Raw genomic sequence first — 23,832 nt, 5'->3', positions numbered from 1 at the left:
AATCATGACTCACACTTTTTAAGTTTTTCCTGGTACAGTCTGGCTGGGCTAATCTTTTGAAACTTATCTGCCCAATGTCCTCTTCTCCCCCCTCCTACCCTTCCCTATTTATTCTTGGTGCTGGACCTCCAACACACCCTCAAATGAAGAAGTGGATGGTGCCACAAACGCTCAGGCTGCCATCTGCGTGTTTTGTTAGTCTTTAGAGAGCCCCAGATACGTGCTGGGGTGGTGTTGTGTGTCTAACTAACTCTGGGGTCGTGGTGTGTGCCTGACTAACTCTGGGGGTGGTGGGGTGTGCCTGACTCACTCTGGGGTCGTGGTGTGTGCCTGACTAACTCTGGGGTGTTGGGGTGTGACTGACTCACTCTGGGGTCGTGGTGTGTGCCTGACTAACTCTGGGGGTGGTGGGGTGTGCCTGACTCACTCTGGGGTCGTGGTGTGTGCCTGACTAACTCTGGGGGTGGTGGGGTGTGCCTGACTCACTCTGGGGTGGTGGGGTGTGCCTGACACTCTGGGGGGGTGTGACTGACTCACTCTGGGGGGGGTGTGCCTGACACTCGGGGGGGGTGTGACTGACTCACTCTGGGGGGGGGGGTGCCTGACACTCGGGGGGGGTGTGACTGACTCACTCTGGGGGGGGTGTGCCTGACACTCGGGGGGGTGGGGGGGGGCTGGGGGGTGCCTGACTCACTCGGCTACCCCGACATGTCTGTGTAGAACACGCCCCTTCTAGCGCTCCCGAGCGGGGCAGCACCAGCCGAGACGTTAGCTCAGCACTTTGGCTGGCGGCCGGAGGCCAAGGGGGGCTGGCACGAGCACCCCCAACTGGTACCTTGGCAGTGCGGGGCCGCGGGGAGGGGCGGGTCTGGGCGCGAGGCCGCCACCCCCCCGGCTTGACGGGGTTTCAATTGTACAAAAAGCGGTTTCGCGGCTTGAGCGACGTGGAGCGCCAGTGGGGGGGGGGTTCGCCCCCCGCAGCAGCCAGCCCCGCGGCTAACGCTGCCCCTCAGGCGCCACCTTCCCCCGGACTCCCCCCCCCCCTTCGGGCGGGAAAGGGGTTGGCCGGCGACCAATCCACAGGTCACTATTGCCGCGCGTGTCCACAGGGCAGCGCATGCGCGGAGTAAGAGGCGAACGGGAGGGGGGGAAAAGAGGCGGGAGAATCTGACGCGCTGGCGGCAAAGGGAAGCGGCGAGAGGCTTCGGCGCGTGCGCGCGGCAGACCCAGGACTTGGTGCACGGAGAAGTGGCACGGCGTAGGGTGGGGGAGGGGAGAACGACCGTTTGGCGCCAGCTCTTTCTCTCGCTCTTCCCCCTCCCATTCCTGGGCGACTCTCGCAGGAAGCGCCCGGCAGTCTCGCGAGAGGCGGCGAGGCCGTTGATAGCGGCGGCGCTGTGTCTCTGGAGCGTCGCTTGGCTCCTCGTCTCGCCGCCGCGTCGGGGCCTTCTCCGCTCGCCGCCGCCATGTCCCGCTACCTGCGCCCCCCGAACACCTCGCTCTTCGTGCGGAATGTGGCCGACGACACCAGGTGTGTGTAAGTGAGGGGGGGATCCGGGAGCGGCTGCGGGCGGGAGCGTGGCGCGAGGGCTGCGCGGGCTGCGGTGCGCTCACTAGGCCGCGCGGGCGGCTCCTGGGGGGGAGCGTGTCTGAGGGAGCGGAATGGAGGCTCCGGCCGTTTCCTCCTTCCCCATTCTCCCCATCGTTCCCGTTCTCCGCGAGGCAGAGCGCGGCGGGGAAGCTCTTGAGAAGCGGGAGAGCGGTGGAAACCCCGCGGGCTCACGTGGCCGCCCTGCAATTACGCGGGGTGTGTGCGTGAGTCTCCCGGGGGCAAATGCTGTGCTCCAGGTGCCCGCGTGCACCGGCACGTGGAGCTCGTCCGCCCCGAGGGTAGCGCAGGTGAAAAAGCCCCGGGGGTAGAATCCCATAGTTGTCTAAAGTAAAAGTACCCCTGGTCCAATACCAGAGCGCTGTGACGTGTGTCCTGCGAGGGCAGGAGCCGTAAGGAATTGTGACTCTGGGCTTCTCGGGCAAACAGCTGCTTTTACCACATGGCCTTTCTACCTTTAAAGTATTTTTGAGGCTGTAGTTGGTGTATTAAAGATCGTCCTCTGATCTTTACTTTCTCCATAAATCCTATTTAAGTCCGTGTGTGGCTTTTGTGAAGTGCAGGATTAAGGTCTACGGTTGTATTGTTTCACTTGTTATCAGGAAAACAGCCTATCCTAAAGAGTTATGCATTCAGTTAACCTTGAAGTAGAAAATGGTGGAATGAAATAGGAATTGCATTTTTCCCAGCTATAGGAATAGTTCTAAATTGGAAACAAATTATGTGAGTGCTTTTTGAGCAGTCACATGTCTTTCCTTTGTGATTATACTTGTGGTTCGTTTCAGAGGAAAATGTATTTAATTACCAGAACAGTTGATGAAGAAAATTATTGTATACAAATTCTGAAGAGAATGTGGAACATATTTGGTCCCTTTCAGTAATTCATTCTGAAAACTGTCATTTGTATAGATTGCCTATGGAATCTTTTGTTTTGTGTTCTTATGACTGATGTGTATCCCGAGTTCATCTCTTTTGCTCAGTCTGGGGAAGAATAGCAGTAACTTAGCATAGATTTTTGATTGACTTTTTTCCAGTCAGGGCCATTTTATATTATATGCACATAAAATAACCTACAATGAAATCTGTATGAGTGCTGATGGTGGGGGGAGGGATGATTTCAAATAGCGCCAAATTCTGTTCAGTAGATTATGCTCTTTTGTTAGATCACCTCATGAAGCAGTTAACTCCTAGTGGCTTGAATAGCTGCTTTAGACTAGTTTTGTTGTTTTGTATATCTGAAAAATTCGCTTTTTTTTTTTCAAATGTTGTAACTTGCTATTTTTGTATTGCAAAAATGTGGAATTATAAGTCTCAGACAAGTTTTTTCTTAAACTAATTTTCAGATGAGAAGGTGCTAGCATATGCATTTAATTATTCCAAGATCCTAAACTCTTAGGGAGCTTAAAAAAAGCCTTGTAGAGTTGATGTATGATCTAATCAGAATAAATTAAAAACCTGCTCTTATTTTATCACAGACTAACTAGGGGTTTTTGTACATCATCTAATTAGAACTAAAAGCATGCTTTGGCCATGTTTTTTATTCAAGATTTTTTTAATTGTTTCTTTAAGCTTTCAGTTTGCAACTTGTATAAATAGTAAGAGGATATATAAAAATGTATTTATGGTATTTCAGGTCTGAAGACTTGCGTCGTGAATTTGGTCGTTATGGGCCTATAGTAGATGTGTACGTTCCACTTGATTTCTACACTCGGCGTCCAAGAGGATTTGCTTACGTTCAATATCCTTTCTTCAGATGGCTGATTAGTGAGGGGTGTTGAAGTTTGAAATTCAAGTTTGTGTAAGAGGTAACAAATCTCAATGAAAAAGCAGTTTTTGTATGTTGTATCTAATAAATGTCTTGTGGCGTGTTCCTTTTTTTTTCAAAGTAACTCCTCACAAATTACTACTTTTTTTTCAAATTTTTAAACAAGATCCAGTAAGAGCTATTTTGTTGCATATGGATCATTCAGATTGATATTATATAATTTAAATGAGTTATCAGTGACTCAGAAGTGTCTACCACATTTTTTAATATAACTGATACTGAAAGTAAATTTGTTCTTGTACTTAGCAAATTAAATTGTAGCTGGTATTCATTGTTAATTTAAAAACATGGAAACTGGAATCACTTGATCAAAAGCAGATTGTATAAAAAATGAGGTAAACTTCTTTCTTTCATATTGTCCCCTAATTTACTGTCCTCTGTTGTTGCCTCAGAGAATGTAAAGCTGTACAGTAATGGCGACCCCAAAGAGAAAGCATGAAAGAACCTTTAGAGTAGAGTTCAACAATTAAGGCAAGTAGACAAGCCAAAGACCTCTTAAGGATCAGGCTTGAAGAGAAGGGAGAGTTTGGGAAAAGAAAAAGTAAAGAAAAGCTGGAAGAAGGACAAGCCATAATGGGAGACAAAGCTTCGCTTTATCTACAAAAGGGGGAAAAGGTTGTTTTTCAAAGTAAAAGATAAAGCCATCTGTCATTTTTGACCAACATCTCATGACAAGTCCTTCTGACAAGCACTTAAAGAGTTAAAGGTCAAGATGAAGTTGAATGGTGGCCAAGATTAAAGGAGTCATACCTAATGTATCCTACAGAATAACAGGTTTTTTTTCTCTATTTCTCGTGTAAGCGGTAACTTTTGATAAATTATTCTGGTTTAGTCTGACAACCTGTATGATTTCAGTTGTGGGTGGAATTGAAATTGTAACGGTCTTGAATGAAATGTATTCATTCTTGGTTTATTTATTAAGTAGTATACCTGTGTGGTACCCAGCAGATGGATGAAGTTGGTATGTGGACTGATAAAGACGATTTATTCTTTCAGCTCAGCTAGACAGAGGAATATGAGTGAATTTCAGTGATCATTCTTGTGGATTAAAGATGAGAATGTCTAATCTGTAGCTTATAGTGAAACGCTGTGCTTTATTCTGTAATGGAACATGATGGTCTGTATTTGAGTAACAGTTGCTGAAAGTCAAAATTAGTTTTAAAGGAGTAAGTGAAAGAGTAAGTTTCATTAATACAGTAATGAATGCAGAATTTTCACTTTTTACTGCTTATGTTGCTTAAGTATTTTAAGAGTTGGAATTTCCCTCTGTTTGTTTGGTAAGGCAAACCTAGAGAATCAGATCACTAATGGTTTCTTTAAAAAAAATACTTTTGATACATGGGTATGTATGGAGAAAAGAAGGCTATGGAGTTGCAACCAAGACTATTTAACTTTTAGTGATTAATCACTGTATTTAATATTCTCTCCAAAAATTCTCCTATAACTTTACAATAATGGGAGACAGGTTTTTAGTGTGCCCTGTAGCATGATTACAGAATCCAGGAAGAACTGTCAATTTGAAGTAATTACTCAGATTCCCAAGTACCTTAACACTTAGCACATTTGAAGATGTCCGTGATGCTGAAGATGCCCTGCATAATTTGGATCGGAAGTGGATTTGTGGCCGTCAGATAGAAATCCAGTTTGCGCAGGGTGATCGGAAAAGTAAGTTGTCTTGTGCATAGTATCAGTATGTGGTTTTAGCCTTAATGTTAGTAAAGTCAGTCCTGAGACAACATTATGCAACCATTATTTTAGCAAAGAATATTTTTTATACTTTATAGCAAACACGGTTGGTCTTCCTTTGCGTCTAGAAAAGAGCCCTAGAATTTCTTGAAGTACAGAGGTTATTTTACCATAAGAATGACTATATTAGAACTGGTCGAGAAACTTTAACTAGAACAGTTATTTCATCATAAAATGTGCTTTCATTGCAATCCAAAATGTGATTTGTTTGCAGGCACATGTCAACAACTTTCGGTGCATGCGTTATATTTTAATGTTGAAACAAAGTGAAATGCTTTGTTGTGTCTGAATGAAATGTTGAAATGTTTGTATTTTATAAATATGTTGTCACGTAGTGTGGGGGAGTCGCTAATTAACTCGACTGTCTGATAAGCATATCAGATTGTTGATTAGTCTTTAACATCGACTACATGATTAGTCAATAAGGTGAGGCACTCTGCAGAGCTACAGTGCAAGCCGGGACTGAGTAGTCCCAGCTTGTACCAGGTCCTGGACTGCTGCACCTCTGTCTCCTCCTCTTCTCCCCCCTCAGCTTATCAGGTAGTTGCTTACATCCCTATTTGCTACCAGTTGGTATTTGTGAGTGTAGGTGTTTGGCTTGAGCACTGCTATACCCAAACAATACTCTGTTTGGACTGGCAGCTGGACATCCTAAAGACTGCTCTAAGCATCAGTAGTGAGACATAAAGATGGTGTGCCACAGTGCTTACATTTCTCTCCTGTTCCCTTCCAGTCCTCATCAAGAACACATTGGCTTGAATTAAATTAATTTTGAAAACATGGATGCCACCACTACTGCATAATTGAATTTCAAAGAGGGAGCAGGGAGAACCCTAGAAATTAGAAAGTTACATTTGACTCTTTAACAAAAATGATACTTCTATTCTTCTGCAGCTCCAAATCAAATGAAAGCCAAGGAAGGGAGAAATGTGTACAGTTCTTCTCGTTACGATGACTATGACCGATATAGGCGATCTAGAAGCCGGAGTTATGAAAGGAGGCGGTCTAGAAGTCGTTCTTTTGATTACAACTATAGAAGATCTTATAGTCCTAGAAAGTAAGTGTAGTGTTTGGCTTCAACTACACAGCAGTCAGTTGGAGAAGAAAAACCATACTATTTAGTTTTGAATACTTTTTTTTTGTATGCTCACATTGTAATTACATGTGGGAGTTACTGTATCTTGCATGCTTCATCAAAATGGTAATATTGAATGAAATGCAATTCTGTGCTTCATATTAAAGAATTAAAAGCAAATGCACATCTCAAAAAACCCTAAATTTATTAATCATCTATATAAATACAAAGGTATTTGTCACCGTTTACTTTTTCTGATGTACCTTTTTAGCAGTAGACCTACTGGAAGACCTCGGCGTAGCAGGAGCCGTTCGGACAATGATAGGTAACTTTACACCATTTAAATTAACTAAATTATGATAATCCTTAATTTTAGATTAAAAATTACTCCTGCTAAAAATGGTTTTAAAATGTTCTAGATGTCTAAGAATAGCATTTTTATGTTCAAATCTCTCTCCCCTTTATTCTGATAGGTTCAAACACCGCAATCGATCTTTTTCAAGATCTAAGTCCAATTCAAGATCACGATCCAAGTCACAGCCCAAGAAAGAAATGAAGGCTAAATCACGTTCTAGGTCTGCATCTCACACCAAATCTAGAGGCACCTCTAAAACAGATCCTAAAACACAGTATAAATCCAGCTCAAGATATGAAAAGGAACCAAGAAAAAAAGAACCAGCTAGATCCAAATCTCAGTCAAGATCACACTCTAGATCTAGGTCAAAATCCAGATCAAGGTCATGGACTAGTCCCAAGTCCAGTGGCCACTAACCGTGTAACCATCTTGTTTTTAGGCATGAATTATTCATTACACACAGTTCAGTTAAATTATCAGGAATATGATGTTGCAGCAGTGCTAAAAAGAACTTTTTGTCAGTTTTCCCTGTAGCAGGCAATGGTTATAATTAAAGTTACAGTGTTGAGAAGCCACTGAGAGTCTACTTTGTGAAATGTCATGGGCAGCTGTTGATTTGATTGTGGTGTCTCTATGTATATTTTTGTAAAGATTTGCATTTTTGATGCTTAAAATATTGGTGATATCTTGACCATAATTTGCAACATTGTCCTATTAAAAATTTCACATCCACTGAGAAATTGGTACAAATTGGTGTGGAGTCGTTAAACTAAAGTTTAACTTTTTCTTCAGTATTAAAAGTTTGTAATATGAATGGAAAACTGGGCAGCTGTAGTACAATGCTGTGAAATTGACTGGCAACATTACATTTCCATTGTTTAAAGGGAGGAAATCTCCTTTTTCTTTTGCTGACCTACAGCAAGTAGACACATGGTATTGAAGTTTCTTGTTAACCCCACCATCTGGAGAGATGGTACTAACATTGCATATGGTATGTGGGGAGAACCAGTCTTGAGGATTCCTGGGAAATAACACAGTGTTGTGAGTGTTGTCAGGACAGGGCTTCATTGCTTTTACCTGGTTGATGATAGGTTTAAAAAACAGTTGAAAATACAAAGGTCAAATGTAAGCATATGACAGAGCAGCTACAATATTAGGTTAATGTGTGTACATTTTTTTCAGTTTTTGTATCTATTCTAAATTTTAGTGAGCAATTAATCATAAATTGCTTAGTTTCCTGCTGTTAGATGCAAGTAGATTGTTTCAAGTTGTGTGTGTACAGTATGTAAGAACTAAACTTTTATGCCAATTACTCTTGTGGTTAGTTGGTGTATTCATAAATATCAAACTCTAGCCATCTTTGTGAATAACTAAAGGCTTGCTTTTACACTTTAAAAATGTATCTTGTCAAGCAATCCTAAATTATGTCCCTTCCTCCCAAGACTGGATAGTGCTTTGGTTACAAGTCTTCATTTTAAATTACTTAAGAACAAATCTTTCAGGTTGGGTGTGAATTAGAGCCGCATCTCTAGCTATTTAGTTTATCACACATACAGTATCTTGAGTAAATTGATATGAAAATAGTATAATATCAGTATGTAATCTCACAAGTATTTCTCTGGAAGGCAAGACATATGGTATAAGGAAATGGCTTCTGGCATTGAACTTGTAGAATTTGAGACAAAAGCCAGCATCAGACACCTCATGTTCTTTGCTGTCTGTATAGTATATTAAGATGTTGGTGAAAGTTTCATTTTTAGAGAATTACTTAAAGATTTTGGTTTTAGTAATTTCAGCAGGGCCTCTGAGGAAACAGACAGCTTTTAAATACTGGTGGTTGAATGCATAAGAAGTTGGTTCTAGAACCTTTGTATACTTGATAGTATTTCTAATTTTTTTTACTCTTTCCAGTTAATGTTCATGTTCTGCTATGCAATCATTTATATGCACGTTCTTTTAATTTTGTAGACTTTCCTGGATGTATAGTTTTAAAACAACAAAGTCTATTTAAAACTAGCAGTAGCGTGCAGCTCTAGCAGAGGAAAGTTGTGGGATTAAACTTTGTATTTTCTTTCATATAGGGGCTTCTAAAAAGGTATTTTTATATGTTCTTTTTAACAGATATTGTGTACTACCTTTAAAACATCAATGTTTTGATCAAAATAACTAAAGACCCAGCTTATTTTCTGCTTGCTGTAAATTTAGCAAACATGCTGAAATAAAAAAAAGAAGTAAATACTGATCCACTGGAGTTTTTGAAGCTTTAGAATTTGATTTGAGAGCAGCATTAGGAACGAAGCTATAATCTTGTGTAAAGTAAGACGACTTATTTACAGTTTAATGGTAAAATGGAACATGAATTCCTTTTTTCATTTTGCCCTGACTTCGAGGATCAATATTGTGCAACAAATGTACAGATTTCCTTATTTGTCATATTTAAGATAATTCAGCTAGATGTTGGGTGATTACTGTGGGCTAACCAGCATTTAAAAATGAATGAGGAAATAAAATTGAGATAACAGCTATGTCATGCATAGTACCAAAAGTATTTACAACTCAATTGAAATCGGCTGTTTCAGAAAGGGAATTATCAGAACATGGCCAAGTTGGGAGGGAATGTTTGTGTATTTGTGCCAGTCAAGTCACAGCCCCTGCAGACACCATCATCTTTATCCAATGCATACACCTTCTTACTGCTCTCAGAACAAATAAGTCTGTCTTGTGCAATATTATGTATATATGTCTTTTCTTTGGAGTGGTGAGGAGGGAGGGAACTATGCTTTTCTGTGGTAAAATAGAATTTATCCTAATGCAGATTCTTTAGGCATTCTTATTTTGCTTCTAATCCATACTTACAGGTTTGTTTCAGCAGTAACGGAAGGTTCTACTGGAACTTACATTCCACGTTACTAGGTTTAAATCCAAAAGTCCATGCACCCAATATAATAGAATATTAAAACTGGAAGGGACCTTGAGAGATCGAGTCCAGTCCCCGTATTACTGAAAATCTTCAAGATGCAGTGGATGAAATAGCTGGGTTTCAGACTAGAACTGGTGATAAATGCAGGCATCTCACAAACAGACAGATGATTCTGTTACGTACCATTTTAAATGCTTTTACTCTAGCTTTCATAATGTATGTTAAGTGTAGATGGTACAAGTTTTATGCATATTTTGACATTCCTGCTCTTGAAAAGAGCCGTTTAAAATGAACTCTCTTAATATAACTGGAAATGTTAAGAGGACTGTTGTACTGCAGTCCTAGGTCTGTTACATAACTTATGTTTCATTTGTCAGGCACGCTTCTCAGAATACATTCCTTGATACTCTATTTAAAAATCAACATGCTAAATGCAAAAAATATGGCAATGCTATTTTTAAAAATCTAGAGAGCTATCAGATTTGTCTGAAGACACTTATATAGAATGTAGGGTGGGGGAAAGATGTTAAGGTTTTCTTTGTACACCTCACCATTATGCCTTACCTTTTCAATGTTCAATGTGCCAAATAACGGAATTGAAGAAAATGTACAGGATTTTGGCTATACTGTAATGTAAGCACCTTCTGACTTCAACTCACCACAGTCTGTTCCACATAAGTCACATGGTGGTCATCCTACCTTGAAATACCATTGGGCAGACTTTCCTTGGTTCCACCTATTTGATTAAATGTCTACAGAACTTTACTTATGAAGGAAGACTGAAAGAATTGGGCTTGTTTAGTTTGGAAAAGAGAAGATTGAGAGGGGACATGATAGTGTTTTTCAGGTATCTAAAAGGATGTCACAAGGAGGAGGGAGAAAAATTGTTCTTCCTGTGGAGATATTTAAAAGTACGTCAGATAAATATCAGGGATGGTCTAGACCAGTGTTTCTTAAACTTTTTAAGACTGAGGAACACTTTTTTTAAATGAGGAACACCCAAGGATTTTTTGCTGAGCAAAAAAGGGGTGGGAGGGGGGGTTACTGAGCAAAAATAAAGGTTGCCTGTCCTTTTAAGGGCAGCCATTTTGAATTCTTGTTCTCCATGGCACAGCACTGGAACACTGTTTAAGAAACACTGGTCTAGACAGTACTGGGTCCTGCCATGAGAGCAGGGCACTGCATTCAATGACTTCCCAAGGTCCTTTCCAGTCCTAGGATTCTATCTCTTGTAGAGCTAAAGTACTGTATAACTTTCAAATCCATTGGGAGATTAATGCATAGATATGAGGAAACTTTGTTTTGAAGTTGCAGTTATGAACAAGTGTTGATCAATGTTACTCAATATAGGTTTTTTGTATTAGCTTTCTACTTGTCAAATCATGTGCAGCTTTTTCTGCACAAGTTATGGAAATATTTTGGATAGCCTTTATGATAGCTGGCATGAAACTTTTAGTTGCTTGTGTCAAAGGCATGCAGATTTTCTATAAACTAGGAATGGACATTCTTTCATAGGCTGGCAGCAACTCGCAATCTGGAACAACACCAGCACTTATAAAAATAGCATAAGCACTATTCTGTAGCACCTACAATGGAATCCTGTTAGGGGGACACAACCTATCCTGGGGAGGGGGAGGCGGAGGACTAGATTTTTCTAATTCCATATATTCAGTTTACCCCAATATTGAGTTGAAATCTCAATTTTTTTTTTCTTTAATAGTTGTTCATTTACATTCTGGATTTGATTGAAATTGAGTTTGAAAAAAATGTAAGGGTTGCTTCTCTTTAAAGGTACCTTCCAAAATGATTTGCTTTTTAAAATTTCTGTTTATAGGACAGGCATATCCCCTAGAGTAAGTTCTCAGGCTTCAGCTGTGAAGGGGAGAATTGAATCCCTTGCAGAATGCTTTCCTTGCAAGAAAACTTTAAACTTAGCCCTACTGTGGAAACCTGTCACGTGTAAAATGTTTCAGCCAGCAGAAAAACTAGTAAATTTTGGAATTATACACAGATTAAGGAACAAGTAGTCCCTAATGAGGCAGTAAAAGTATAATCAAAATGGTTCAATAATCCCAGGAAATACTAAATCCATCTTTTCTTAAGCTCACCTATGGCTTTAGTGGCTAACTCTATACCACTGATTTCAGTTGTACCTTCAAGTTACAAACATCATTTCTTTTGCTATTCTGATAGCACCTTTAAGACCCCTCCTGTAATGAATCAGGCCCTCAAAGGTAGTGTTTTAGCCAAAAGCTTACATTTTGTCTTGTATTTAGTCTGTAACTGCTAATCACAGATGAGCAAGGCTCGACAAACTATACAGTCTACTTGCCCATGGAGAGAAGATTTCAGCCGCGTGCCCCGTTCATTCTCAGTGCGTGCATGCGCAGTATGGGGCTTGCAAGCGGTTTTTGCTGCTGTTTGTTAAGCCCTGCAGATGAGTATGAGGAAACAATGAGTAGTTTTTCTCTGCCTCTTTCAATTTACAATTCCACTATCAATCCTATCTCCCAGGTATGAAAGCTAATGTGTCTTCCTTCTTACTCCTCCAAGATTTAAAAATCTTGCCAGCTGTTGCCATCCAAGTCTTTTACTACCTAGTTAGCTACTGCTGAGTACTCAAATCCATAATCACACAGATGTGTTCCCTCTTTTGGTAATCTTATTTCAGACTCTTAAGACTTATACCATCTTTTACCAATAGAATCCTTCCTCTGCTGAAATTCACATAGGCTACATCTACACTGCAGGCTTTCTTGCACAAAAACTTACAGAGCGTCTACACTGCACACTTGTTCTTGTGCAAGTAAATTTACAGTACAGCGTCAGAAAACAGGGCTTCTTCCGGAAGTTATTCCTCTCCAAGTAATAACCCCTCTTGCGCAAAAGCTCTTCCACAAGAAGGTAGTGTGAATTTCTTGCGCAAGAAAGCCTTATGGCTAAAATGGCCATCAGTGCTTTCTTGTGCAAGAGAATGTCTACGCTGCCATGGATGCTCTTACACTAAAGGCTTTTGTGCAACATTTTCTAAGAAAAGAACCAGACATGTTTAGGGAGAGAAGATTTATTTATTTTGAGCTTTCCAATTGATACATGTACAAGTAGTACTTCATAAACACTTTAAGCTTTCCAATATATAGCAATGACACTTTGGGTGCACTGGATGACATTTCGTGAGTCTGGGGAGATGAGGGACATAAGTTTAGAAAACTCATCTATTCATCTTCTGCAGAGAACATGCATGTAAACAGTGATAGCTGCCAACACATTTTGAATGTATAAACAGAACTATATGCACTTAAGAACCACTTTTGCTTTAGTAAGCTATATATAAGCCACTTTTGTAATTACTACCCTATTTACTTCCCCTTTGTTATTGCTGATTATAGGTTAAATTGTCATCTTTTCCTTTCAGTATGTCACAATGCAGTTTCTTGCTTCCACCACAGAAGCCTCTGTGCTTTTGTAGACAGTGGATAATGGCATCACTAAATAAAATCAAGTAGTGGGTGTATTACAAACATCTTTTATTTAAACACTAACATGCTGGCAACCAGCATATTGGGAATAAAGTTCAGAAGGAAGACTTAGTATGGTTTTATATATCATTGTTTTTAAATGGAACAGTACTGCAGTGGTTCTTTTAAGGGGAGGGATATTAAATACAATATTGAGACATTTAGATACCAAATGAAGATTAAGCCATCCACACCTGGCTTTCATTATTACAGTTTCAATAGTTACTGTATTCAAATACAAGAATGCTGTATAAAAACAGCTAAAATACTTTTTAGGCAAAGCTCTAGATCTTACACATTTATATAAACATGTCTGAGACCTGATACCTTTACATCAATACATCTTAGAAACTTTACTATAACAGTTCATAACCCAGCTAAAGTCACTTTTATACATTCAAAACAAGTGCATCTTATACAAATCTGTGTAGGGTGTTTTTTTTTTGTTATAAATTCTAAAAGCCTCTTGCACTAAATTAAAAAAGTTTACAACAAAATCAATCTGAACGTTCACTAGTACTTAAGTGCAAGGGCACAGCCACGTGTGTGCTTTGTTTCTTTAAACAAAATATTTTTTTTTAAATCAGGCCATGTACTCAGCATGGTCATCTTACATTCAGCAGTTTTGTACTAAAAATACTTTCTGCAGGAAAGCCCAGCATAAATTTACATATGCTACAAAGTTTTACATTTTATTTACATGGCTCTTTTTTCCCCTACCTATGTAAGCATTTCATGCTTGCCCCAAGCAACATTAGTTTAAACAAATTCTTACTACAGGGTATCTAATTTAAGACTAGCCCAAGCAATTTTATCATTCACATTTTTCAAATATAAACTGATTAAAACATTTTAAAAACTGCTCAGTGCAATCGCAATAAAGGAAAGGTTTTAGATTCTTTTTGGCAGTCACCTGGCAGTGCAAAATGCTTTGGCACATTTCAAATTGTTCAATTTCAAAAGAAAAATGCATTTCTAAATCTTTGAAGTGATCAAGATGTTAAAACTGCCTGACATTGTTTTGCATCATTACAAGATCATTTGCAGGGAATACATTTCCTTTATTTAAAAAAAAAAAAAAAAAAAAAAGCAAAGCTCACTTTTAGTCACAGGTTTGTCTGTTTTGTCAATCTCTGATCCACAAACTCCTAATAAAAACTCAATTTAAAAAAAATATCTTAAGGGCTAGATGTGGATTTATTTTGTACAATTCTTGGTTATCTTTCAACATGTTTCACACAATTTACTGATTTGAAACAATTATGAAAAATACTAATTTAGGATGTGTGCTTCTGTGAACTGCTTTTTCCAATGAACGCTCTATTACATTAAAACTTTTACTGACATTTCTAGTGACAAACTCTGTGTTTTAAGTGGTCATGGTTCAGATTTTGAGAGCAATGCTTTATACCATTACTGACCATCAAATGTGGTTTAGATTGCATACTGATATTGCAAGTACATTGTTTATGGTCACAGTAAGTGCACACAGTACATACAACTTTGAGATGTATTAAGTTGGGCATCTTCAAAAGTGCACACATTGTGACAACTTTTATATGCAGCTAAAAAACTATGTGTATTTTGGAACTATGGTCTTAAAATTCTCAAATTTGAATCCCTGTAACTTTTTCCCCAATTTTTTAAGTTCTCAAGCCTGGACTTTCAGTAATGTTTTAAGTTGAAAGGTCATTATTTCTTTATCAGAAGGATTAAAGGAAACAGGTACCCAGTGGCTTGGTGGTTTAGGAAGAACACTTGGTGAAGGTGGCTCACTAAATTTTGCTCCAGCATAGTTCTGATTGGTTTGAGATGTGAAAAGTGAGTTGGGACCTGATAAAGTAGGATTCCAATTCTGATTACTTGGGAAGCACACAGTATTCTTGCCCCCATTTTGCATGGCCTGCCATGCAATAGATGAGCTACATCCATATCCTCTTTCTTTCTTCATAAAAGTCATCTTCATTTGAGAATTCTGATCTTTACTCTTTTGCCTGTTAAGTTGTTTGTTCTTCTTGGTAATATTTCTAGTCTGGGGAACTGGAATGTTGAACCTTTCTCCACCACCCATCTTCAACTTAAATGTCACCTGTGTGAATGAGAAAAACAATAGTCGGGGGAGCTCCATATGAGACACTGATTTTTCAAGGAAATAAAGCTTTGAAGTTTTAAATAAAAAACTGAAGTTAAGCTCTGCTCCTGTTAGTTTAATTAAAGGCAAATGTATTCTGATAGCTAGAAACTTCAGGTAAAATTCATGGATACCATGTAATTCTCTGATTGGACAGACATTCATTTGGACAGACAGTAATTAAAAGTGTAAGAAGAGGAATCTGTAAATACCTAGCCCATTTGCAAATGTTAAAACAAATGTCTCAATGTATTTATGAATTCTGTAACTGCAAGGTCTAACTACTTTTGCGACGTGACATCACAACTCAAACTAGATCACAATTTGGCAGAGATCAGTATTTGTGAATAACAGCTAAAGTCAGGTAAAGATTGCAGAAGAAACACTGCAGAGAGTACAAGAAAGATTCATGGTTGAAAACGCATGCATAAAATTGGTTCAATCAATCCACAATTGAGAATTTCTCCCCCATTCCTCATCCGTGCTGAACTCTCTAGCAGGCATGAGTTCACACATCTGGACATCAATGGCTACAAAAGGGACTGTATTCCAACCAGGCCTCAGAAATACAAGCTTCAACTCAATCATGAGGGAACTCTAACTGCAATCTACCAGGACATCAAATAGTTGGCCCTCAGGACTCTCCAAAGGTATGGAGTACAAAAGTTCCTCCTTAACAATACAGGTTACCAGAAGCACATCAAACTTGTCCTCCACTTTTTATACAGGCTTGCTTAGAAGACTGTATCAGATTCAATACATTAATCCTAGTCTCATATTCAGAGGGGTACCTGAATTAGTCTGTAACAGGAAAAACTTGAAACAACAGTCTGGTAGCACTTTAAAGACTAACAAAACATGTAGATGGGTATCATGAGCTTTGGTGGGCACAGCTATTTGGGTGGGTTTTTTTTTTAAAGTTTTTCCTTAAACTAAAAGATATTTAATGATACCTATATCATTCAAAGTTATGCAGATGACAACTGATTACAGAACAAGATGGGTGTAGGAGGCAGCTTTTTTGGTCCAGTCCAAGAGCAAGGAATCAACAGCTGCAGAATCTAACCATCACATCCCTTGAGCACTAAGGGTAGATGCACTTCTTTCAACCTTGCCTTCATCAAGAAAAACAAGTCCATATACTGCCTTAAAAACATACAGCTTTCGCATTGGGGAGAAAGGAAAAGAACCACACTATGTGGTGGCACATCGCAGACTACTAGAACCCACTCTACCACCACGGTGATGACCTAAGAACCAGTAGAAAATGAGAATGCAGCTGGCATCTAAAATCTAATTTCAGCAACTGATTTCCAAAGCACTTGCAGGTTATTTCCGCTCTTCTATTGTCACGATGATCCACTTTACCTTTCAGTCTCCTTTTTACACGCTGCAGCCTCCCTCTCCCGTAGACCTTCCTGCTGCCAGGCCCAAAAGAGCAGGCGCTGCCTTCTGTTGAACCCCTTCCTTTGTGTAGGGCTGGAAGTTTTCATGGGCTGATTCGCGTTCAGCCAGGAAGCCGAGCCCAACATCAGAGTCTCGGCCCCGGCGCCCCAGAGGAGAAGTCCGACCTAAGAAGGCAAAAAGCAAAAACGTTAACTCGGCTGGGGGGGGGGGCACGCGCTGGCCGGAAGAGATTTGAAACAGCAACCGCCGTTCCCACCCCCGCAAGTGCAACTGGTCTGCCCGCCGCAGACCCTCCCCGCCAGCCCAGGCAAGCCCCGGGGCGCGGCCCCTCCTGCCCGCCAGCCCAGGCGCGTTTCCATCGGCGCCCCCCCGCCGGTATCGCCCCGGTCATTGCCCCGGCGGGGGGGGAGCACACGCAACCCGCCCCCCCTCCAACCCCGCAGCCGCGGGTCGCCAGCGACAACATGGCGGCGGCGCCCGGCTCACGCCCCGCCCCCCCCTTACCGACTTCTGTCCGTCCCGCTCGCTCACACCCCCCGCGCGCAGCCCGGCCCGCGGCTCCGCTGCGCTGCCTTCGCCACCCACACAAAATGGCGGCCGCCTTCCTGCGCGAGGGACTCCCGTCCGCGCCCCGCCCCCTCCTCCAGATCGACCAATGAGCGCGCGAGGTACCCGCGCCGGCCAATCGGAGCCAGGCCAGCCTGTTGCTGGGGGGAAGCAGGCGGGGAGGAGCCGCTGCCGTAGGTTTGAATCGCCTCGGAGAGGAGCATGTCGGGAAGGGGCGGAGTTGGGGGGAGGGGAGCTCTAGGGGGGCCCTGGGGCAGCCCCCAGCAATTTCCCTGGCCCCTCAGACATCCCCCTTGGAACGCCAAGGGCCGCCCCCTCCTGCCCCCCCGCAGAGCCCCGCACACCAGCTGGGCCACAACACCTCAGGCCTCTCCTTGCTTTAGTATCTTGGGAACCCCCTGCTGCAGGAGCATTGCAGGCCAGGGCCCCTGTGCACCCCTCTGAGACTGACAGTCAGTGGTATGCAGAAACAGAAACTTGGTCCATTGCAGCTTCGCTGGGAGCAGATCTAAGAACTGAAACTTCACTGCCAGAGGCCTCCTCCTCTGTATCCTGCTGACCACTGCATACAGCTTCCTTTTCACCCTGCTAGACTCCTCGGTGGTGTCTAGACTGGCAAGTTTTTCCGCAAAAAGCAGCTGCTTTTGCGGAAAAACTTGCCAGCTGTCTACACTGGCCGCTTGAATTTCCGCAAGAACACTGACGATCTCATGTAAGAAATCAGTGCTTCTTGAGGAACTACTATGCTGCTCCCGTTCGGGCAAAAGTCCTTTTGCACAAAGTTTTTGCCAAAAGAGTACCCAGACATGAACTACTTCAACACAGGCCAAAAAGAGGAAACAGCAGAATTCCACTTGTCATCACATCTTAAACCTACACCCCACATCTTAAACCTCTACAATCTACAATCTATCAACAATCTACAACCTATCCTGGAATATGATCCCTCACTCTCAGGATACGTCTACACTACAAGCCTCTTCCGCAAGAGGAAATACAAATGCAGCGCTCATTTGCATTTCCTTTTGCACAAGAGGTTTTTGCGTAAATAAGCGCTGTGTAGACAGTGCCTTTTTGTGCAACCCCCCCCCCCCCCCCCGTTTGCATTCTTCATTTTGAGGAAGAACAGCTCTTGCGCAAAAGGGTTTTTTTGTGCAAAAAGGCGCTGTCAACACAGGGCTTTTTTGCGCAAAAATCTCTTGTGCAAATGGGAACGGAAGAGGAAATTCAAATGAGAGCGCGACATATGCAAATGAGTGCTACATTTGCATTTCCTCTTGCGGAAGAGGCTCGTAGTATAGCCGTAGACTCAGAGGCCTTGGGGGAAAGGCCAATCCTCACTTACAGACAACCACCTAACCTCAAACAAATTCTTTCCAGTAACCACGCAACACATCTCCATCATAATCATCCTGGATCCACCTCTGCAATCAGCCCCAGTGCCAACTCTGCCCACACATCTACACAGGCGATTTCATCACTGGACCAACAACATCAATCACTACCTCAGGGGCTCATTTAACTGCACATCCTCTAATGTGATCTGTGCCAGCAATGCCCCACTGCCATATATATTGGCCAAACTGGACAGGCTCCATGGGAAAGAATTAATGGACACACATCAGATGTCCGTAAAGGCAATACCCAAAAACCTGTTGGCGAACACTTTAACTTGCCTGGGAACTCATTAATGGATCCCCACCATCTTCTATAGTGACTGCCTAAACGCAGGCTCTGCTTGACCCAGACCACATGCATCCTTCCACAGCTGCCTAGTCTGCAGGCAAGACAAGGGGAAAAACCATGAATTAAACTGAGAGTTTATAATTTTAATGCAGTTTTGAAGGCACCACCGTCAAGTTCGTACTGACACAGACTCCCTGTTTGACATCATCTCATCCATCTGTGCCAGTGTTGCCCAGCTGTAAAATGCGGATTAGTAATTCTTCCTTTCTCCCAGTCTCTGTCTCGTTAGCCTGGAAGCTCTTTGGGATAGAAATTGCATCTTAGGAGTGGCCAATAACACAGTTTTACCAATAAACTACCCTTATTTTTGGCCCATCTTTGGCTGCATCAACAACAGTAAAACTCTGAATTTCTGTCTGTCACATTCAATCTTGTCTCCAAATGACATAAACCCTCAGTGGCAAGTTCTGTCTGGATGATGCACATACTTGTGTATGTACGGCACCTGGGCCTCTCAGTTCTCAGTGGGGGCCTTTAAGCACTATTGGAGTGGAGACTATACAAATCAGACAGTAGAGTAATTGGCTCTTTAAAATATTTTGTTGAATAATCTGATGTGTTCTAACAGACAAGGAATTATGTTTTAATATTCAAGTTACTAGAAGACGTACCCAGCATTGCTCAGGCCCTTAACTCAATTTTTTTAAATACAATGAAAATGTACATGCTTCATTTATACGCTCTGGGATGAGCGGTTCAGCGTGCAGGTGACCCTGGGAAGAGAGGAGAACCCCAGCCCCTCTCTCACCGCAGCAGCTTGCGGCCAGGGGAGAAGCACCTCTCTATGGCCACTGCAGCTCCAGTGGGCACAGCCGGGGGAGGGGTGCATGTCCCCCCCAGGTGGGGTGAGTCCAGGTTCATCTGCTCCCTAGCCAGTAAGGAATGCAGCAAACTGCACTTTCCCCTCACTCCCTGATGAAGGGGAATAGCCAACAATGTTCCCATTCAAATCGGGGGGGAGCGCATCCCCAGCTAGCCCCTTTCGCCCTCAGCACGGGAAGGAGGATGCGAGTCGTCAACTACTTGCTATTCTTTTACACCCCGGCTATGTCTAGACTGGCAGGATTTTCCGCAAATGCTTTTAACTGAAAAGTTTTCCGTTAAAAGCATTTGCGGAAAAGAGCGTCTAGATTGGCATGGACGCTTTTCCGCAAAAGCACTTTTTACGGAAAAGCGGCCGTGCCAATCTCGACGCGCTTTTCTGCAGAAAAGCCCCGATCGCCATTTTCGTGATCAGGGCTTTTTTGCGCAAAACAAAGCTGAGCTGTCTACACGGGCCCTTTTGTGCAAAAGCTTTGCGCAAAAGGACTTTTGCCCGAACGGGAGTAGCATAGTACTTCCGCAAGAAGCACTGATTTCAGACAGTAGGAAGTCAGGGTTCTTGCGGAAATTCAAGCAGCCAGTGTAGACAGCTGGCAGCTGCTTTTGCGGAAAAACTTGCCAGTCTAGACGCAGCTCCTGTGGCAGGGCATTTGCCCTGCACTGGGCCTTTAAGGGCCAAACCCCAGCCCTGGGTGCGGGCTGAGAGGGAAGCCAGAGGGGAGGCAGTTCTCGCTAATGAGGGCCCAGCTGGGGACTGTATAAAGGACTCCTGGAGGGAGAGGAGGCCTGACAGCTGCTCTGGAGGAAGCAGTATGGACTTGACTGCTAGGGAAGTAGGAGGCTTCCTGGAGGGAGAGCAATGGTGGGGAAGGTCTGGCCAAGCAAGCTCCCAGGCTCCAGGGCCTGAAGCAAGGCCTGAGGCTACTAGGGCTGTAGAGAGGCAGCCGTTGTAAGCAGGGGCAGCAACTCCCCCCTTTTTGCCAGTGAGGAGTGGCCGTTACTAGACAGCAGTGTGTCCCTGAGGCAGGGGCTAGGTGATGACTGACAGTGAGTCACTGAGGCAAGGTGGGTCCAAGAGAAGTGGGTGTTTGCTGGGGGGAAAAACAGGGTGCCCTGGGGCAGGGAGGACCCTGGAGTGCAAGCAGGATAAGCACCAACCCCAAGAAGGGGGGGCTCAGACACTGGAGTGGGCACTGCCAGAGGGCAGTGTCCTGAAGAGGATGCTGTGGTCAAGGAGAACACGAGGAGGCACTTGCTAGAGCAGTGGTTCTTAACCTTACTGCAGCCTGCGCCCCTTTGGTTCTCAAAGTATGTTCACACCCCTTATTAACAATTGAAATAGGTCAGTTTTAAACCTAAGGTATGTCATAAAAATCTGACATGTCTTGCACCCCAGGTTAAGAACCCTGAGCTAGAGGGAGGCGTCCAGTGAGTCAACAAGCTAATTCCCAGGGCAACCAGCTGGAGGCGCCATGGTGGTGAGTCTGTCCCATGACACACCCCTGTTTCATGTTTGCCTGCCACTTACACAGGTTTTCTGTAAGAATTATAATGTGTGTTTCTCCCTTTTGCATTAGGACGTCTTGCTTCCTTTCATAGCTGAAATGTTTCTAGTAACTTTATACTGAAGCACCAGGCTGTAGAAACAGGGCTTGCTATACTGTATACTATTACTTGGGCTCCGCTTAGTTACATGAAGAAACTTTTCTCCAGTGCATATCAGCCCATTACTTGGGTGCGTCTAGACTGGCAAGATTTTGCGCAAAAGCAGCCACTTTTGCGCGAAATCTTGCTGCCTGTCTAGACTAGCCACAAGTATTTGTGCAAGAACACTGACTTTGTACTGTACAAAATTAGTGGTTCTTGTGCAAATACTCCGACACTCCCACTCAGGGATAAGCCCTCTTGTGCAAGAGGGCCAGTGTAGACAGCCAAGTTGATTTCTTGCGCAAGAAAGCCCGATGGCTAAAATGGCCATTGGAGCTTTCTCGCACAAGAGAGCGTCTACACTGGCATGGGTGCTTTTGCGCAAAGGCACATGCCAGTATAGACGCAATCTTGTGCAAATACTTCTAACGGAAAAACTTTTCCGTTAAAAATATTTGCGCAAAATCATGCCAGTCTAGATGCAGCCCTTGTGTTTAAAATCTTTATTTTGTTTACCTTGGGTGAAATGTCACTTCATCCTGTGATTCACAGATGTTCTCAACATAGTTCAGATTGAAAAACAGGTTCCTGCTAACTGTTTGGGTTCAGAGATAACATGTTATGTGATAGTTACAGCGTATTTTTAACTCGGACCAAGGGATAACTCAAGGACTGGTTGTCTGTTCCTTGCTATCTCTTGCCAGATATTTAAAAAGACATCTTGTCTTTTCTGTATTCATTTTAGGTCAGGCTGACACCCATTCATCCTGACACACGTGGGAATGGAAAAAGACCGTGGTAAACAAGCCACACATCTGCAAAGAAACTATTTTGCTACAATGTGCCTGGAAAATGTGTGCATGTGGTGGTGTTATTCCCTGGGTGCAAGAGGAGCTCAGCGTTTGTTTCAAAGTTAAAGACAAGAGTTAGCCAGGCTAAAGCTTCCAAACATAGCACTCAATATAAAGCCAAAAAAGAGCCATCATTGTACTATGTTTATTATTAGCTCTGCAACCATTCCAGTACTCTGGGGCCTGGGGAGAATTCTCACAGCATTGCTTCTGTAGGCAGAGCACTGGTTCTTCTCCATCTTCTTTCCCATTTCCCCCCTGGTGCAGAGGATGTACTGACTGCACAGGTAGGCAGGGCTGGCCCTAGGTGCCCTGGGCAAACTTGTTTGTTGGTGCCCTTGTGGGCATGGTGCTTCCTTATTTCCCCTGGCCCCCCTAGGCTCCCCAGCCCCTGTTCCCTTCCTGCACCCTAACTCCTACACTGTGCCCCCTTAATCTCTGCACAGTGCCATCCTCACCTCAACCCCTGCCCTTCCTGCCTGTGTCCTCAACCCTGCACTCTGCCCCCTTCAGCCTGACTTCTGCACCCACACTGGAAAACTGACTTGGATGCACCAAGTGCTGGAAGGGGGGTGAGCAGGAGGGAAAAAGATGTGGGGGAGGGGAATAAGCTTGCTTTGTTTGCAACCCAAACATTTAAACTAGAAACCTTGTGCTAGAAAGAGGAACTGAGCAAAAACAAAGGGAACTGAGTAGTCTGTTTTAATTTGAAATGTAAAACAGGAAAACAGAGAACCTAAATGGTGAAAAGTGGACTGTTTTGCAATGTAATTAACTTTTAATCACCTATATTGATGTTAGTAGCAACTCATATATAATAACTAAAAGCACAACCAACTTGGCAGTGGGCCTTAAGATGTTTTTTGTTTCAAACCAGTAATACCTGTGATGAGAAAAGCCTACAGCCAGAACAGTCAGGAGAAACAGTTAGGGATTCATTTGTTGAACATGTTTTTTACAACAGCCATGATATAACTCTGAAAGGGGCTTTTGTACATGCCCAACGCCCATGTATGTATTTTCTACATGCACATCTGGCACTAATAAGCAACAGTGCCATTGTTGTGCATTCCAGGTAATGAATGAGTTTTTAAAAGAATTCACCTTCTCACACAAGATGCACAACTAGGCTACGTCTAGACTGGCATGATTTTCCGCAAATGCTTTTAACGGAAAACTTTCCCTCTTAAAATAAGGGATCTTTTGGAAAAGGCTTTATTTTCCAAAAGATCCGCGTCTAGACTGGCGCTTTTTTCCGGCAAAGCTCCAAGCTGGAAAAAAGTGGTAGCCAGGCCGCGGAGGACCCAGGAGGCGGGACCGCGGTGCGTCTCGGTCTGCCGCCCGTGTCTTCCTGGTCTGCTGGGTTGGGGGTGGGGGGCGCAGCTAGTATGCCCCCCCCCCCCCAGCAGACTAGGCTTTTCTCCCGACGCCTGTGGCAGAGCAGCTGGGGTGCTGCCGGTTGGTCCCACAGCGCCGCTCTGGGCGCTACTGGTCCAACCCAGCAGCACCCCAGCTGCTCTGCCCCAGGCGTCCTGATTTAGCCGCTGCTGAAACTGACCAGCGCTGACTACAGGAAGCCCGAGGCAGAGTTGCTCTGCCCCGGGCTTCCTGGA

At 43.1% G+C, this 23,832-nt stretch overlaps 2 protein-coding genes across 5 annotated transcripts; one reads left to right on the top strand and one right to left on the bottom strand.

Moving 5' to 3' along the window:
* The first annotated feature begins 1,172 nt into the window (after positions 1-1,172).
* Positions 1,173-14,142, top strand: SRSF10 (serine and arginine rich splicing factor 10). Of its 4 annotated transcripts, none has more exons than XM_075909005.1 (6): positions 1,173-1,531; positions 3,243-3,349; positions 4,998-5,099; positions 6,075-6,237; positions 6,530-6,580; positions 6,729-14,142. In XM_075909005.1, exons 1-6 carry the CDS (start codon positions 1,467-1,469, stop codon positions 7,024-7,026), a joined length of 786 nt encoding a protein of 261 aa, XP_075765120.1. In that variant the 5' UTR covers positions 1,173-1,466; the 3' UTR covers positions 7,027-14,142. The 4 variants fall into 4 exon arrangements, with proteins under 4 accessions (XP_075765120.1, XP_075765117.1, XP_075765118.1 ...); XM_075909002.1 differs by having other exon boundaries at positions 1,174-1,537; XM_075909003.1 differs by having other exon boundaries at positions 1,180-1,531; positions 6,527-6,580.
* On the bottom strand, positions 14,119-17,236 carry PNRC2 (proline rich nuclear receptor coactivator 2). Its single transcript, XM_075909006.1, has 3 exons — positions 17,091-17,236; positions 16,548-16,750; positions 14,119-15,137 (listed from the first exon to the last, which is right to left on the bottom strand). The coding sequence occupies exon 3, from the start codon at positions 15,117-15,119 to the stop codon at positions 14,700-14,702; it is 420 nt and encodes a 139-aa protein (XP_075765121.1). The 5' UTR covers positions 15,120-15,137; positions 16,548-16,750; positions 17,091-17,236; the 3' UTR covers positions 14,119-14,699.
* Positions 17,237-23,832: the final 6,596 nt, after the last annotated feature.

Source organism: Pelodiscus sinensis, chromosome 25 (genome assembly GCF_049634645.1).
Source record: "Pelodiscus sinensis isolate JC-2024 chromosome 25, ASM4963464v1, whole genome shotgun sequence".
In the NCBI taxonomy this organism is placed as follows: Eukaryota; Metazoa; Chordata; order Testudines; family Trionychidae; genus Pelodiscus; species Pelodiscus sinensis.
Note: the sequence above shows the minus strand (reverse complement) of the source record. Positions and strands in the feature narration are given on the sequence as shown.